Below are 18,526 nucleotides of genomic sequence, written 5' to 3'. Positions count from 1 at the left end.
TAAAACCAATATTAATACTATAAAATTCATTAACTTACCTTCTGTGTTAGGAGATTTGCTACAAAGTTCTTCATTTGCTCTTGAGCCCATATTTTTGGCCTAAACATACCACAGAAAAGGTTATTTATGGATAGTATCACCAAAGTCTTAAAGGCAGAAAAAACAAGTAAGAGAACTGACATAACCTGGTTGTTTATGGGAAATGTGGAAATGGGCTGGAATACATGCTCTTTTAAATTTCATCTACAAGAGGTAGAGCACAGAGAATCTTCCTTTTGAAGAAGTTTGGGTTTAACAAATTATCATCCTACTGTTTTATTCTCCTTGTTTTTAAAACAGTTATAACAAAAGTGTAAGAAATTAAAAAAAAATAAATTCTGAATTCTATGAATTTTCTTCCCATCTCATATTCTCATGACTTTTTTCTTTATTTAAAAATGCTAAAGCATCCTGTCATTTTGTCATCATCTCTCTGGCAAATCTCGTCAACTGTACTTTTATTTTTTTAACTGAGGGGAAGTCTTAGAGTTTCCTACAACATTCTAAATCCTAACTACAGAATTTCATGCATATTTGGAAAGGCCAGTGATATTCTCAGATTAGGGAAAGGCAGCTGCCAGGGTCCTCAGGGTAATGAGGTGTGGAGGAGCACTGGCTCCACATTTGGAATCCTGTTGGAGAGTAAATCTGAACCAAACCAAGTGGGTTTTTCTCTTTCCTCTTACTCAGCTGACTGTATATGAGTTTCTAGCCATAAAGCAGGATGTTTCAAGGGGTGAAGATAGCCCTCTGATGTCTGGCAGTGCACAGAGCTCCCCGGAGTTCTCTTGGGACACTAGAAATAATGTGTCTCTTTGCAATTTGCAGGCATTTTACAGAATGTTCTCTCCTGGTATCAGGTCCCCTGTGCATTAAGAAAGACATAAAATTTCTTTCAAGCACCAAAGACATTATGACAGCCACAGCTGGGAAAGAAGAAGTATATGTGGCAATTAGAGTGTAGTATCTTCATAAAGGCTTTCCAGAAACACAAAAAGAACTTTAGTTCTCAAAATAAAATGTTTTGTTTATAGCACTAGGATAATTTCAGATGTTGTAATCCAATTATCAAACTTGTTACAGTAATAAAAAATAGAAAGTTCATGGTTCTTTGAAGGATTTCATTAGTAACTCCGAGGTGAGTTTCCTAGTCTGAGGTATCTGGGCCTTCTTCTGTTTCCTTAAATGTTTCACAAGTGATCTTTTTTCTTGGGGAAAACAACTAAAATTCCTAACATCAGTAAATACAATTGTACACTGGCCTGAGTATCTCAGCTGGTATGTTGCACGTGAGTGGAGAGCATACTACAAATAGCCTCCTGTCTCCTAAAGAATGCACAGACTACCTTTGCTAGATGTCCCTTTTACATTTGCTCTCAAAACACCAAGCCCCATAACAAAACTCAAACCATTATGGTGACTTACATTATTAAGTGATTCATTCACCAAGAAAGGCTCCCTCTGTAGTTCGGCTGTTCGAAAACAAAAATGAGAAATAACGAAACTGAATATTGTTTCTGAACCACAGAGAATAAACTTAGAATTTTTTATCTTAGAATTTTTTTTTTTTTAAAGATTTTATTTATTTATTTGACAGAGAGAAATTACAAGTACACTGAGAGGCAGGCAGAGAGAAAGAGAGAAGGAAGCAGGCTCCCTGCTGAGCAGAGAGCCTGACGCGGGACTCGATCCCAGGACCCTGAGATCATGACCTGAGCCGAAGGCAGCGGCTTAAGCCACTGAGCCACCCAGGCGCCCCTTATCTTAGAATTTTTTAAGGTAAAGCAGGACTATGTCGCTATTGCCTAGCTGCCTTGTGAACTATTAAATTCTGACCAATTATTTTCTATAAACTGTGCCTGCCATTATTCCAGAAAAACAACAGAAATTAATGTTAACTGCATTTTTATAATAATGGCAATGGTCCATTAAATCCCTGCACCTATTTAACTATGTTGATCAAATGAAGCTTAGGAGAAAGGTAGACCTTTGCTGTAACTGTTCCGCAGCAAAGTGACACTTGTTCATTTAAAAATAATGCCATCAAGTGAAAAGTTAGATTCTATTCCTTCAAACAGCATTGGTCTATTTATATTCTCTAGAAACTTGAAGTACGAGGTCTACTGTTTCTACTCAACAATGACAGAACGCACATTTTTCTTTTAAAAAACTTCCTTTTACGTAAGTACATCCCTTATTGAATTGTACCTAAACACAGTGAAGTCATCTGGAATAAACTGTGGGAACAAAGGACTTCAGAATCCAAAAATGCTACCTTCTTGACAATTAACAAATGGGATTATTAATTATTTGTACCTTTTAAAATAAAGATTTTATTTATTTATTTGAGAGCTTGTGTGTGTGGGGGACGGGACAGAGGGAAAAGCAGACTCCTGCTGAGCAAGAAGCTGGATGTGGGGCTCCATCGCAGGACCCTGGGATCATGACCTGAGCCGAAGGCAGACGCTTAACTAAGCCACTTAGGTGCTCAATTATTTGTACTTTAACACATATATACAAGTTTTAATTAATATATCTAGGTTTTGAATAAATCTGTCATCATTTCGGTTTTAACACATCAGCATGAATGGTTTCTCAGGCCTTGGGGTGGTCTTCCAGGACTGCCTGATACTTCTGTTTATAAGGCTTTTGAGATCACATACTTTGAAGGTCACTCCTTCAGATGGTTTTGCCTTAGAAGGTCCCTGCCCTGATCACCCCAGATAGTCCTGGGTGAGGATTTATACACACTACTCCTTACACACTGCCCTTCCCTTTGCTGTGTCCACCTAATGCAAACCTATTCATGCCTCCATATCTGGTTCCAACTTAGGGGGAGTGACGAGTGTTATGAAAATTCAAAACTTACATATTCTTTGAGCCTTCAATTCTCTTTCATGGAAATACTTAGGGAAACACGTAACTACACACATATGAAAGTTCATTGCAGCTTTATTTATAATAGTAAATACTATAAAACGAGACCACTGAAGATCTAACAAGTGGGAAAAGGCGTTACAGACTACTTTCAGCTGTTAAAACAAATGAAGTCAATCTGTATACACTAAGTAAAAAAAAAAAAAAAAAAAAAGGAAATTAGAAAACACTACAAATACTATGATTACATTTTTGTTTGAATATAGGGTTGTATTTAAGGAGGGTATCATGAGAAGTGGGAATACGATTATGCGCTTCTATGTGTCTTACTTTCTATAATTAAAGGGGAGAGAGAGATTGGTTAAGTTTAAACCTTGCCCTCCCCAAAGCCCTCCCCAGCAAAGCTGACCCCACCAGACACGAACGTATCTTTATTACAGAGAGCACCTTTCTCCCGGCATGTTATTTCTGCAAACTCCCTGAGCGCAGACAGGGACTTCATTCTCTACCTCAATTTCCCTTACCTTGCTTACCAATGTTTGTTGGGGGAATAATTTAAAGAACCAAGGTCATCACATTGTAAACATATAGTTGCTCTCCTAGCACCTTCCCTAAGAACTTGGATTGTGGTCTGGGGTACAATGTGTTTCCAGGGATACCAGCTCTACTCTCATCCCAGAAACAGAGCACTTGATTTACTTTTAATCAACCAGCAAGTATGTTCATCTGGCCAAAGTAATTAGTTTAGGATGGACAAAGGTACCTAAGCTGAATCAGAATAAGTCTTGGGATTTTGGCCAGGAATGAGAGGACAAAGATATTTCTCTAGAGACTTACAAATGAGAAAGCAATTACCTCAACTGGGGTCTAAGGGAAAGGGAAGAAAATTGGGTCTTTGCAAGATGGGTCTTTGGGGACATCACCATGCTCTTGGATCATGCTCTGCCTGAACTTTGCAATTTTGTGAATAATATTATGAACTGGATGTTTGAGTCCCCCCAAAATTCATATATTGAAACCCTAAGTTCCTAGTGTGATAGTATTTGGAGGCGGGGCCTTTGGGATGTTTAAGTATCATGAGGGTGGAACATTGTGCTGGGATTAGTGTCTTTATGGAAATAAGGAGAGGAGATCTCTTTCTCTACATGCACACATGCGAAAATATAACCAAAAAGAGATTCCTTACCAAGAACCTGACCATGCTGGCACCCTGAACTTAGACCTCCAGGCTCCAGAACCAAGGGAAAGAAGTATTTGGTGCTTAAGCACTTAGTCTATGGAATTCTGTTCTAAGAGCCTAAACTGCCTAAGATGGTGAGCTAATACATTTCCTGTAAACATTTGCAGGTTTTTTTGTGACTTGCAACTAAAATCACCCTGACTGCTCTACGCAGCTTGCATGGACATTTTAACATGGGTTGGGGGGAGAAAGAAATAGCATAAATTTGGTGACAGGCTCTAAAGTTGCTTTTACTTTCCCCCACTAGTTAACATGCAGATCAGAAGAGACAATACCATAATGACTAGAAAACAAACCAGAAATAATTGTCCATTGTCACAATTCTCATTTCTATTTCCCTAACCCAGTGGTTCTCAAAGTGTGGTCCAAAGACCCCTGGGGCTCCTGAAATCATCGTTCAAGGGCTCCACGAGGTCCACACCACTGTCAAAATACTAAGATGTTATTCGTCTTTTAAATTCATGAGTACACAATGCAATTTTCCAGAGGCCATGTGATGTTCCCAGAATTATCTGAAAAGGCTATTAAAATCAACCATGTTAAGTGTGATGTTGAATTTTCTTCATATACTTCAACCAAGGCAACAACAGCAACATATTGAATATAGGAACAGCACGAGTAACCAGCTGCCTTCTATTATGCTAGATTTAAAGAGATTTGCGAAAATGCAAAACCATGTCGCTTTTCTTACTGCATTTTGTCATTTGGGAAAATCTGCTACTTTTCATGAAAAACAGTGTTATTTATGTTAACCTACAGTGAGTTAATTATATTGGATGGATATGTATATTATAACCTTCTCAGTTTTAGTTTGTTATTTGGTAAATGTCAACAAGTATAATCCACATAACGAAAATTCTCTAGGATCCTCAATAATTTTTAAGAGTATAAAGTGGTCCCGAGTTTGGGAGCTTCTGCCTTAAGAGACTTTCTCCTACAAAACATGAAGTAGACACTGAAGACAGTGCAGAGACTGGGAAGAGACTGTACAAACTGGTAGCAGCGTCAGTGGTCATTGGGGCCTAGCTAGAGTCCAAAGGCCAACAGGCAGAGGTGTGAATGGGTGCATGGGCTGTAAGCTAGCTTTTGGAAAGAAGGTGTGACAGCACCTGGAAGGGCAGGAAGGTGCATGGAGACACATTTTGGGGAAGGAGCAAGAGTCTGCTTCAAAGCAACTTGCTTTCTGCTGTACTTATTTGGAAATAAGAGATTTACACATTACCTTACATAAAACTGACTGATAACTGATGAGAAAAAGTATATGCTAAAAATAAAATAGTAAAGAATCCTCTCCAGCCTATTTTAAAAAGTGAGAGGCAAATTCACATAGCCTGTCAGGTTTTTATTATGAATCAGCTATTATTTTATTTTTTTTTTAAGATTCATTTATTTGAGAGAGAGCAGAGCGAGTGAGAGAGAACATGAGTGGAGAAGAGGGGCACAGGGAGAAGGAGAAACAGACTCCCCACTGAGCAGAGAGTCTGATGAAGGATTTGGTCTCAGGACCCTGAGATCATGACCTGAGCCAAAGGCAGATGCTTCACTGACTGTGCTACCCAGGCACCTCTCAGCTATTGATTTTAAGCTGTTAACGAAAGATAAAACCATAGGCCAGGAAATTAATGTGAACCACTGCGGAAAGGAGCTTACTTACCTACTCCACTTGGCTTTCTCCCACATGGACTTGCTGGTGCTGTTACAATTTCATGGTTTTTTTCTTCCTCTGATGGTACAAATGTCTAAAAAGACCAAAGCACCATAAAAAACTAAGTTAACTGAGGTTTTTAGAACAAGAAGTCATGACTAACCTAAACTTAATTAAAACATCTAGCATATTGTAACAACATAAAAGACTACTTTCAAGTCTGTGCAAAATTGAAAATGAATACATGCCAACTTTCTAAAACAAAAAACAAATCAATCTAATCTCATATTTCATCCATCAATGGTTCTCCCATTGCTTTAAAAGTTAAACTCCAAATCAGTAACGACACACATGATCTTCATTAATCATGTCCCTTCCCTCATCAGGTCTGCATTTGTCCACACAATGCAGTTATCGCTGCAGTGCCCATGGCTCACAATTGGCCCTCCTGCTCTGTGTCTAGAACATGCACCTTTGCCTGCAAGGCTCTTTTTGTTTCTTTCTCCTCTGGTAAACTTCTACTCTACTTGTAAAACCCCACTCTAATATCTTCCTTGCAAACCCTCCTGTCTGTGTACCCATGGCTCTGGCTAGTAAGTGGAGTCTCCTCTGCATGTACATTGCTACCTTGTCTCTCATATACTCAAGAGGGTGCCATGAAGTCAGGCTGCAAAGGGGGTGTGGAGATTCAAGTTATATTTTGGAAATAGATCGGGCAAGAACTGGCAATGGATTAAATATGGGGTGACAAGAAGAGACTGAACTTGACTCCTGCTGTCTGGTTTGAGAAAATGGAAATATGATGGCACTATTTACCGAGATTGTTGAGGTTTTTAGCTTTCCTGCCTCATGATATGACAGAAACAATGTGTAAGTGTATTAAGTACACTGGCAGCAGGAGCCACATGATACTTAAGGACACATACATCTGCGTGCAGTCAAATGGCACTCATATGACCTATAGCTCAGCATAACTGGACTATCAGCCATACCTCAGTTTTCAAGGTGCCTTTCAGTGCTCGTCCTCCCAGAACATTCGGTGGAGATTCTTCATTGCCTAATGAAATTCAGACCATTAAACCAATTAAAGAATTTGCTTACAAAATACACGCTGAATTAAAAGGTAACAGGATGCTATTATCTAGCATGCCATGACCCCTTCCTCTGCTGTTTTATTTTGCCATCAGTAGAAAACAATAAAAGGAATATGGATGAAAAATCTTGGATGAAAGGCAGGGGTCATTTACTCATTTTGGGGAGTGAAATTGTTTCTTGCTGTTAAGACGGCGGCCCAGAAAGAATAACAAAAGACTATTTCTGGAGACATCACATTTCCAAATATTTTTCTACAGTGTTCTGTATCAAGTTTGGCCCTAAAAGAAAATATTCTGGGCCACTGATATATATTCTCAACAAAGAAAATGTTTATGAACAGACTCACTTTGTTGCTTCACTCTGACACAGCAAAGCTGAAAATCAAATTAGGAAGCTGTGAGGCAGACAAAAGGAAAATGGCATTTCCTCTGGTGGAGACTCAATCCTATCCCTGTTGTAGTCCTTTCTTTCTCTCTCCCTTGTCCCTCTGTGACTGTGGCTTCCAGTTCTTTCACCCACCCATACAGAAGCCTCCAGGGAAAAATCCTTCTTTTCTCTAAGAGGCTGCAGGCTTTTCCTTGGTAAAAACTCTTCTGTTTTTTGCTCCTTCACAGAAACAAAGGTGGGGAGGGGAAGGAGTAACAGACTGTAGCAAGGGTTAAGTCATAAAAATCTGCAAAGCATTCAATTTACCCAGGCTAAATTCATGGAAAAATTTCAAGTTATTTCAACCCTTGGAATACTTTCTTAAGTCCCTATAATGAACAGGACTCAATCTACTGGCCTCAGCTTCCTGAGGCTGTATTTGATGACATTCAAGGTCTGTTCCAGTTTAAAAGTCCAGGACACCAAAATTTATACAGCCAGAGTAGAAAAGTCAACATCCCTGACCCTTCAAGTCTAGCCCATGATGTCCCTCTGAGTTCTCAAAGATTCTAAGCACCTGCCACCAGAGTGTCACTACCTACTTAAAATACAAGGCTGGATTCACAGCTGTTCCCCATTTTGAAGAGTTACCTTTGCATTCCCAGAGCCTAGCACAATAGTAGCTGGCCCTACTGTGTGTATGGCATAGTGAATGACTGAGCCCCAAAGCTTACCCCTTTGAAAGTTATCAAGTATGTCTAGCAAGATTGACACTCTTTGAAGCCTGTCAGGAGGAAACATTTTTCTTTTCTTTCAAATTTCAAATCAGAACTCATTTTACCTGAACATAAAACTCAGTTAAAAAAAAAAAAAAAAAAAAAAAGTGCTTCCCTGATTTTAAGTAGCCAGCTGAACTAAACTGACATATACCACAAGACAATAGGACATCAGATGAAGGCTGGAATGGTGTTTATAACTATTGTCCCCATCTTACACAACAGAAAACTGAAGTTCTGAGGTAATTTTTTTCTAACAGGCCTGAAGGACTATGCAAGTTATTTAAACAATCAGAACCCATTTCCTCATTTGTAAAATGAGGATGATAAAAAAATACTCATTTCGCAGGGCTGTTGTAAGGTAGTGTTCATTTTGACTCACAAGAAACCTGAGGGTCAAAGGTTTAGCAACTTGCACATAGCTAGCTGGCTGCCTTCCCTTCCCCCAGCTTCCTGACTCTGCTCTCCTAGCACAGGAAAAATGGGTCTAAGGTTTTCAGTTTTTAAACTCAAGTTTCTAAGCCCAATCTTCCCATTTGAGAAGTTATTTTGTGACATTCTGGAATCAAAATCCTCTTTTGGAAGGCTGTTTAAAATGTACTCTACAAGCAATCATCTTTGTTAAGATGTTAAAATGTACAATTACAGAGATTCTCACCTATGTCATGTGAATTTTCTTCAGGAGGAACCTTGAGGTCTACCTCCTCCTGGGATGATTTCCTCATGCCATTACCATCTCTTGTTTTCTCAATGGACCCTTGAACCAGCCGTTTGCCATTGTTATCACTCTTTACAGTCAAGCCGTGGTCATAGTTTGGAGCAGACAGAGCTATATTGTAGGCAGCTGGAAGGACTAGCGCGTGGCAAGGGCCAATTTCTGATTCTTGGCCATTAATACATTCAGTGGTAGTGTTCACGGGGGCCGTGGGCCAGGACTGCTCAGGGGAGGACGGCTCCACCGCAGTGTCTCTGGCAGGCAGCACGTCATCTGTGTTCTTAGCACCAGGACTTACTGCTGGCAAGCAGCAGATCCCGAGAGAGGGGTCCTCAGTTGTTGGCCCCGCCCTTTGCTCTGGTCCCGCCAGATTCTCAGATGAGTCCACTCCCCTCCGCAGATCCCTTCCTGCCCAACAGGTGCTATGGCCTGCGGCAGCCACCTCCTGGCTCCCCTGTCTTCTCGGAACAGAGCTCAGCCACACACTCCTCTCTGCCGCATTTATGAGGCCCAACTTGCTCTCACTCTGTCCCTTCCTCACTAGCGGCACCTCGCAGGAACCGTCCCGCCTGCACCCCTCCTCCGATGCTTGTGCAGCCCCTGGCGGGCCGCCCGCAGCAGAAGGCTCATAGACTGCCACCCTGCTGCTCCCGTCCTCGATGCCTGCGGCTCTGCCCCCTGCTGGCGGCCCAGGGTGTGGACAGCTGTTTGCGCACATCAGGCGGGGCCTCGGGGCCTCACCCTTGCTCATCCTGTGAGCCGACAGTTGCGCTTTCTCATCCACGCTACTTGCAGTCCGTGGGTTCTCATCCAGCCTGTCAAGGCCGGCCGGCGCCAGCACGCACTCAGCAGTGCTGGTGGAGATGATGGCGGCGTCACTCAAATCTTCCATCCTTGCCGTGCCAGGTGGCTCGTCGTCCTGCGGGAGAGCGCCCATCATGACTGCTTCTCGGCCTTCAGAGGTGCTTGTGGAAATCATGGTGGTGTCGCTGATCTCCTCTGCTCGGGTAACGGAGGGCTGGACTTCCTCCTGTGGGGCGGCGCTGGACACGGGGCCCTCGCAGTCTTCTCCCGAGCTGGTGGAGATGATGGCGCTCCCATCTTTCTCTTCCAGACCCACAGTGGTGGGTCGCACCTTTTCGCTTTCTGCGAGGACGCCAGAAATAGAAGCCTCGCACTCCTCTGCTATGCTGGTGGAGATGAGTGCGCATTCGTCTTTCTCCTCCTTGCTAGTTGAGGCAAGAGGGCTCTCAACCGCTGTGGCTGCACTGGGCATGGGCCCCTCGAAGTCGTCGGTGCTCACTAGGCCGGAGTCCTGAGCGCCTTCTTCCATGGTGGCCACTGGCTGCTGACTTTCTGCACATGTGATGGTTGTGGCACTGGAAATGGGCACTTCGAACTCCTCCCCTATGCTCGTGGAAATCATGGCACACTCATCTTTCTCTTCATTTCTCATAGCAGGGAGCTGGCTCTCATCTCCTGACACTGCACTGGGCATAGGGGCCTCAAATTCCTCCATGCTTAGTCTGGTGCCTTCCTTATTTTCTCCGGTTCTCAGCACACTTGAATGACCTTCTTCCACGCCTGTAACTGTGCTTAACTGAGTGCTGTAGTCATGCGTGGTACTGGTGGAAATCATCAAGCCTTTGCCTGGACTTTTACCCCCAGCTAAGCAAGTCTGGTTGGTAACACTGTCACTGGCTGTACTAGCCATAAGGCCATCGCATTCTTCATTGTCCACTGAGGTGATGATACCTTCGTCTTCTTTTCCACTGGGTGATGTGTGACCAGCTTCACATTCTGGGACTGCCCTGGATGCAAGCACCTTGTAGCTGCCCCCCACCAGGCCGGTGGAAATTGTGGTATCATCAACTTTTTCTTTTCTGGTGAGCAAACTGTCACTCTGACCTGAAGCTGCACTAGTCATGGGACCCTCAACACCTTCGGGAACTGGTGCCACTTCACCCTTCCCTGAGGCCACGCTGGTTACACTGCTTTCTACAATCCCTTTTGCACTGAAGCAGATCTCCCTATGTTTCATGCCTTTCTCTGCACCACTCATGCTGTCAACATTGCTCTCGTTGGCATTGGTGATGGTGGCTCCAGCCTCTGCTCCCACGTGCCCTGCTGCAGTACCAATCTGACTGTCACCTTCTTCGGCACTTCCACAAATTGATACCCCTTCACTCTCCTCCTCTGTCCCAGTGCAAGTGGATGCATGCCCAATTTCATTTCCCCTTCCAGTACTGGTCACTACCCCTTCACCTTCCTCATCCTCCTCTTTTGCACCGGTGCTGGTTACAATTCCTTCATCATCACAAGGCCCAGCAGCGACGGATGGTATGTTAGTGGCTTCTTTGGCTACTGTACTGTCCATTGCACTCTCTCCGTTGTCTTCTGACTCAGAACTTAGAGGAAAGCCCTCACTGCCCTCTTCTGAACCTGTGCAGCTCCCCAACCCCTCTCCATCTTCTTCTGTTATCCCTGTGCTGGTGACGGCACTTTCGCCTTCTGCCCCGTCATTCACAGAAGCATTTCCTTCCTGGGGGGCACTGGTTCCTGGTGGTGTGTCATTACTGACAAGGGCCACAGCTGCGCCTGTAACCACATGCTCTTCCTGTCGTTTGGCGCCTGTTACTGGGCACATAATAGAAGTAGCACCTCTCCTTTCTGCTCCAGTACATGTCACAGTTCCCTCAGTTTCTTTTTTGGGGCCCATTCTCGTCATATTTCTCTGGAATCCATCCACCTCTTCACTGCTTAAGGAGCCCTCCCTTATTTCTGTCCCAGCACTTGTCACCGCACCATCACTTTCAACCTCACTAATAAAGGTAACAGTTCCTTCAGCCATTTCTGAGTCTGTACGTGAAGAACCATCACATTTTTCTTCAGAGCCGGCACTGGTGACAGCGTCATCCTTCTCTTCTGTCACACCACTGTTGACATCATCTTCAACCGTAACTTCGTGAGCAGTCACGGGGCCCATTGCTCTCTCTTCAGATTCAGCCATAGCACACTCTCCACTTTCTCCCTCCTTGGTGCTTGTAAGGAAGGTTTCACTTTCAGCAAATCCTTCTGTGACAACGCTGCCGCCTTCTTCTGCTGCAGCAAAAACTGTGTATTCACTGGCTTCTGCCCCAGTGTGAAGAGGATTGTTTTTAGAGCATGCACCTGTTATGAAGCCTTCATCTGCCTCAATGCTTGTGCAGGGCACAGCCACCTCACCCTCTCCTGTTTCTGAGGAAGTGGTCGTGGCATCCCCTGCCTTTACTGTATTTAGGGGAACACCTTCGTCTTTCCTTGCAGTGCTAGTGGCAAAAGAAGTCTTTTCTGCTCTGCCAGACCCGGTTGTGCCATCAGCAGTTTCTCCATTCCTTTGCTGTAAAACTGAGGAAGCAGCGTTATTTCCAGCACTGGTGTCGACCTCGCTACTTTCAGTCCTTCCTTCAAACACAACTGATTTGTTTTCCATTTCACCTGGGCCACTACTACACTTAAGTTTGATGGTCTCAGCATCTTTTTCTGTTCTCATGCCTACCACAGGGTCAACAGTGATGCCATGCTTTTTGCCATTTTCTAGTACCACTCTTGTTGTCTCCTTTGAACTGGGCTCTGTGTTGAAGTCATTTTCTTTTCTGGCCATGTCCATAAAGCTGCCTTCTTTGTGAGCATTCTCATTTTCTGTATTGACATCCATTAACTTGCTACCAACAGGCACAATTACTTTTCCTTGTTTAGTGTGCAGCACAGCAGGCTGGAAACCTTCTGGAATGTGTCTTCTGCTATCCATGCTTGCTTTTGCCAGTGTATCTACTGTGGAAACTGCCCCACTTTCTTTGCTGTCACTTGTCCTAGGGACTTCTGATTCCCTAAAAGTCAAACTTTGGTTAGGAATATCAGAGTGCTCTACAAGGGAAGTGCTTGCTGTGCCACCTTCTAAAACAGTCCTTTTGTCAATCAAAGGACTTACATCTGCATCACAAGATTCCTTCTGAGGGATCACAGTTACTGAACTTAAGGACGGTGAAGGATCTAAATTTGGGGAATGCTCATGATCAGCATTTCCTTGAGCAACATGTTCTTCAGTGAGTGTGGTTGTGTTTTTCAAATTCTTCTGTGTCCTATCATTTTCTGATGGGGCTCGTGACAATAGTCTATGACTAGTTTCAGAGTCTGTATTTGTTTCATGAGTTCCCTGTTGAATGGGTTCTTTTTCCCCAGGGTTCAGTTTGGACACAGCACTTTGGATATGCACTTTCTTGGTAAGGGTGCCTTTATGGTCAGTGTGCTTTTCAGAATTACCAGTAACTCCTGTTCCACGTCCTGATTTATAGGCTGGAGCTGGTGTTTTTGAATCTACTGTGGAAGTTCTTAATTCATCCTTTAGAACGATATTGGTTTTTTGTTTCATAACATTTTCAGAGTCACTGCCTTGCTGAGAACTATTACTGCTGCCATCTTGGGTTTTAGATACTTCAAATACATTTTCAACAGATGGCTCAGAATCAATTTCCATTGGCTCTTGTTCAGGCATTACTGTGGTATCACTGCTCTTTTTTGGTTTCTGAACAGAGGAACTATTGGGAGTGCTCAAGGAGTTTGCTGCTGGTTTTTCTTCTCCTTTGGTCATTTCTTGGGATAAGCTTCCTCTTTGGTTTTCACACAACCTTCTACTTAATTTCTTTTCCAAAACTGAACTATTCCCTCTGGCCTTTTCATGATTACTGTCAACTTCTTTACCATCCTTGTCATCTGATTTATTTTCTTCCTTCCTTTTCATTTCCTTACTACCATGCTTTAAGGTTCTGCTTTTGTGCCCATCTGATAACTTTCTCTCGGGTCTGGAGGAGCCTGAATCCTTATCAGCTTTGTATTTCTCCTTTGCTAATGGTAACTTGGTTCTGTGACTAGAATCCTTCTGTGTACCATGTGCTGAGGAAGCAGCACTGTCCAATACAACTTCGACACCAATTTCCTCAGAAGGTTTGTCTTCAACTTTAGACTTCCGCTGTCTATCTGTGTCGATTTCTTCTGTGTTCTTCTCCTTATCTGGTTTTGGAGTGGCCACCTGTTTTGTGACACTTTCTTGTAATTCCGTTTCAACTACTTTTAACTGTTTGCCTTGACTTTTTGGTTTAGACTTTAACATAAGTTTCTCTTCTAGTAAGCTCTTTGTTCTTCGCTTCTCCTTGTGAACCACCTCTTCTGGTTTTGAATTACTATCTAAATTAGTTGAGTCTGTATCACACTTATCCTCTGAATAACTTTCACTTCTTCTCTGTAATGCAATTCCATGTTGCTTAGAACTCAGAGAATCTTTCTGAATTTTAGAATCACTTGATCTTCTTGATTTGTGCTCTGCCTTAGTCTTTTCGGCTGATAGGTGCCTCTCTTTTTTGTTGTTTTCTTTACGAACATTCTCATCTGTTTTTATAATATATTCAGAAACTGGCTTTCCATCTTTGCCCAAAATTGATAACTTCCTTTCATTCTTATGTTTACTTTTTCGTTCCGTTTTTTCATCTGAAGAAAGTTTCGTTTGTTGATTTTGCTTTTGGATATTTTCATCCATTTTTAAACCTTTCTCTGAAGAATGAAGCTCAGTCTCATCACCTGTTTTATGCATACAGTCACCTTTATATTTATGTTTTGTTGATAATTTGTCTTCTGACAGAGTCTTGTCTTTTTCAGGCTTTTCCTTGGAAGATTTTGTCTCTTTCTTAGGTAGGCTTTTCACATGTACTGTTTCAGAATCGTCTTTTTTTAGATGCTTTTCATTTTTAAGTGTGCTTTTCTGTTTCTGGGGCTCTTCTGTGCCAATTTCCGACCGTTCTGCTTGCCTTTTCCCATCTCTTGTATCAGGCTCTTCTTGTGCCCCTTCCACCACAACAGGGGTAGATGTGCGTCTTTTATGTTCTCTTTCTATTTTGGATTCATTTTTGTTTTCATCAGCTGAATGCAAAGATTCTGAAAGTCTCCGGGCAGGTTTACTTGGTTCACTTTTTGCATGAACATGCTTCAGATCCTTTGAAGAAGATACCTTTTCCTTTTCACAATGCTGTAAGAAAATAAAAGTTAAAATATGAGCAATACTAAAATCGACCTTTATATTTAAACTTAACATTTGGGTACACTGGATATGCTGAATGTTGTCATGTATGACATGTCACTTAATCTCAGCCAGCAGCCTGTGGTAGGTATGGGTGACCTCATTTTATGCACCAGGAAACTGAAGGTCAGAGTGGCTCTATAACTTGATACCCAGGCAACAAGTTGAGAGGATTTCATTCTCAGTTGGGGACTCTTCCCACTATATCACAGACATCTGTGCACAATTAGTTATTTCTCCTAAGATGGGTCCATGCATTTGGGAGGCCTTTAACTTTAAATTAATAAAGCTCACTAATACCCAGTAGCCATTAATAAATATAAGCTGCACAAATGACAGTCTGATATTTTTAGTCCCAAAGCATATCTGACAATGAAAATAATTAAAAATATTATACTGAAATAAATAAAAGTTTCCTAACATTTTAATTTAGGAGCCTGAATTATTTATGGAAACCTCATGAATCCAGGCTACTTGTAGGGCATTTTACTTAGGAAGTTTCAAATGCACATGATAACTCACTGTAACACTAACCATATCACATATAAAGCATGTGTATGGTTTTTTCTTTTTTAAATATTTTATTTATTTATTTGACAGACAGAGACCACAAGTAGGCAGAGAGCCCGATGCAGGGCTCTGGGATCCCAGGATTCTGGGATCATGACCTGAGCCAAAGGCAGAGGCTTTAACCCACTGAGCCACCCAGGTGCCCCAAGCATGTGTATGTTTATATAACCAAAGGAAGACACTGATGGACGAGCACATCTGACCTTCCTTCCAGCCCCAAGGCATGGCACTGAGGAGATTATTAGTATTAATGAATGAAATATACTTTAGTACAGTCTCACTATTACCTGTAATTATTCTTATTCAAATAATGGGGTGAAGTTCTCAGAAAGATTTCTGTGTCTCTGGGTCAGTTTATCAATGTACTGTCTTAGCATTTAACACAAAGATTAATGAAATTCTACTAACTCAGGGAGTAGGGCATAGTGAAATCTTTAAAAAAACACTTTAAAATTCATCAAAGAAAGAACAGAGATTTTATCAACCTAATTTTATAGTAGTTCCAACCAATTAACATGAATAAAATTTTATGAGATACTTTTTCAAAGAAATTTATCACAAAATTAAGCTAAATATTTAAAAATACGCCGTTAATACATCAGGATATACTCATAAATATATCTGTAATTTCTAAATAAAGAAATGAAGATTATTTATTGGCTACGAACAAATAATCTTTATTAGTTTTCCCTAACATAGTTAGGGTTTAGGGGCACCTGGCTGGCTCAGTTGGCAGAGCATATGACTCTTGATTTCAGGGTCATGAGTCTGAGCCCCATGTTAGGTGTGGAGCTTGCTCAAAAAAAAAAAAAGAAAAAGAAAAAGAAAAAAGTTTGGCTTCAGAATTATAAATATGGCAGGGCAAATAAGAATTTAAATCCAGTGAAAGTAAAAGTTTATCCCAAGAAAATAATCCAAACATTCATTGAACATAATTTTTACTATTTCAATTGATCAGATCTTGTAAGTAATCTAAGTGTTCAACTCTAAGGAAATGCTTAAATCATGGTATGTCTATTCAATCAAACACTAGGCAATCGTTAAATATAAGTTAGAAGCCTACAAAGAAACACGAGATGAGTAAGAAGGAATGTTAAAATCATTTTGCAAGATTATATCCACTCTACAAAATTACATACATTTATGGATGAAGAGTGTGTGAGAATGAAATGGATGGTCCGCTACGGTGGAGGGATTTTAGAGCCCTCCTTTTTCTTTCTTCTTTTTTTTTTTTTTAAAGATTTTATTTATTTATTTGAGAAAGAGAGAGTGAGCAAGAGAGAGGGAGCATGAGTAGAGGGAGGGGTAGAGGGAGAATACTCCCCACTTAGCAGGGATCCCAATATTGGAACTCAGATCATGACCTGGGCGGAAGGTAGACGTTTAACCTATGAAGCCACCCAGGCGCCATCCCCCCCACCCTTTTTCTTATTATCATTACTGGCAATTTTGTTATTGTCAGTATAAGAAATAGTGGTGGGGGGTTAGGGGGTGAGGGAAAGGAAAGTAGGAAAAAGTAGCTGTTAACTAAATAAAAGATTACATGAATCAACTAGTTAAAATGAGGAATTCAGGCCATAATAGAATGGGAGTTCAAGAATGCTAAAGATGAGGGATTTTTTATTTAACTTGGAAAAGAGCAAATTGAATTTCTAAGTTTTACTCCAAAGGACTGAATGGCCTATATCTAACAAAAGAGAATTTAAAATAGGCTTTATTAATTAAGACACACCTCACTTGTCTTGAGAGTTTCTTTTGAATCTTCTTCAGACTGTGGTTTCTTTTTAGAATTCTCTTCAACATTCCTAAGTGAGAGGGAAGAGTCATACATTAACTTGATTTGAATCAAATATAAGTGTTTCTCAGAAGGTTTAAAAAAAAAAAAAAGCTTCATTTTTCTTTATTATAAACACTTGATCCATAAAGGAAGCCTCCTTGCATTTCAGTTTAATTCCTATCTCAGTCAACAGAAGCAAATATAATCCCCACTGTGAGTAACTTACTCTTGGCACTAAAGTTAAGTATACTTGAAAAAAAATTCCTAAATTTGTTGCTTGAAAATGAATACCTGATTGGCTATAATTAGATTTCAAACGTCTTACTGTCTTTTGAGTAAATATGGTAGTCGTATTTATTCAGATCAATAGTAATGAGGTACAGTAAGAAAACTGAGAGCAGACTCCTCTGAGTTCTGCAGATTATTGATTCTGCTACCTTGAAGTCTGTGATAAATGTCCATAATTGCAACCTGGTCATAGCTTATGGCTCCAAGGACTTCAGAGTCACGTTGAGAGTCTCTTCAGCTTTCTAATTCTTATAGAATTAACTATGATAACACAAAGATAAGTAAGAATTTGGTTCAGCCCTCTGGATTATGGGGAGATGCATGAATACTAGCAAGCCTGGAAAATGCATGCAGTCACTGTAAATAAGAGGTTATTGAATGTCCACAGTGGAGATATTTCCTGAGATTCTAGAGGGGCTATGAACTCTGAAATTCTAGAAACAACTGTTTATACATGTGCGTTTTTCTGGGGACCACCCTCCAAAAATGATTTAGAAACACTATTTTGAAATATAGATATTAACACAATGAATTATGCGACAAGAAGTGAAACACTATGGTTTTCATAAACATGTGATAAAGACACACACATTCAAGGTATGGCTCTTTATTAACCCTATCAATGCCTCTCTTCTGAAAGCATGCCGGGGGAATGTTACCATAGGAATGCTGCCAGATAAAATATGTACCTCGAATCTTTCTTTCTTTTTTTGCTTAAGGCTACTTTTTTCTCTAAAACTTTCCGTTCTTTAAGGACTTCTTTAATTCTGGGGGTTTTAGGTTCCACACTCTTTGCTGATGATTCTTCTAAATCCACACTATTTTTGCCTAGGAAAGAAATAATCAATAAACTACATTTCAGAACAGAGTTTATAAACAACATTAGTATTTCTTTTTCATTAAGATTTTCTAATTACTGTAAAAATGCTAGATAGCTTTAATATCCTTAAGTTGTGCTGGGATAAAAAAAAATATTTTAGATGGAGGAGCCATACTTTTTTAATTGCAAATGTATATATGTTTTTGTAT

General features: G+C 41.0%; 1 protein-coding gene across 3 annotated transcripts in view; it reads right to left on the bottom strand.

Annotated features, from left to right (window-relative positions):
• The window catches only part of BOD1L1 (biorientation of chromosomes in cell division 1 like 1), a 54,623-nt gene that overhangs the window by 17,909 nt on the left and 18,188 nt on the right, over window positions 1-18,526 (bottom strand). For all 3 annotated transcript variants that reach the window (XM_059165277.1, XM_059165282.1, XM_059165290.1), the window contains exons 8-14: window positions 18,187-18,325; window positions 17,165-17,237; window positions 8,697-14,811; window positions 6,794-6,858; window positions 5,811-5,895; window positions 1,465-1,511; window positions 39-99 (exon numbers count right to left, since the gene is read on the bottom strand). In XM_059165277.1, the coding sequence (XP_059021260.1) occupies window positions 39-99; window positions 1,465-1,511; window positions 5,811-5,895; window positions 6,794-6,858; window positions 8,697-14,811; window positions 17,165-17,237; window positions 18,187-18,325 (6,585 nt within the window). The remainder of the gene's footprint in view (window positions 1-38; window positions 100-1,464; window positions 1,512-5,810; window positions 5,896-6,793; window positions 6,859-8,696; window positions 14,812-17,164; window positions 17,238-18,186; window positions 18,326-18,526) is intronic.

The sequence above is a fragment of the Mustela lutreola genome, chromosome 1 (assembly GCF_030435805.1).
Source record: "Mustela lutreola isolate mMusLut2 chromosome 1, mMusLut2.pri, whole genome shotgun sequence".
In the NCBI taxonomy this organism is placed as follows: Eukaryota; Metazoa; Chordata; class Mammalia; order Carnivora; family Mustelidae; genus Mustela; species Mustela lutreola.
The sequence above is the reverse complement of the archived record's forward strand: the minus strand, read 5'-3'. Positions and strand labels throughout refer to the sequence as shown.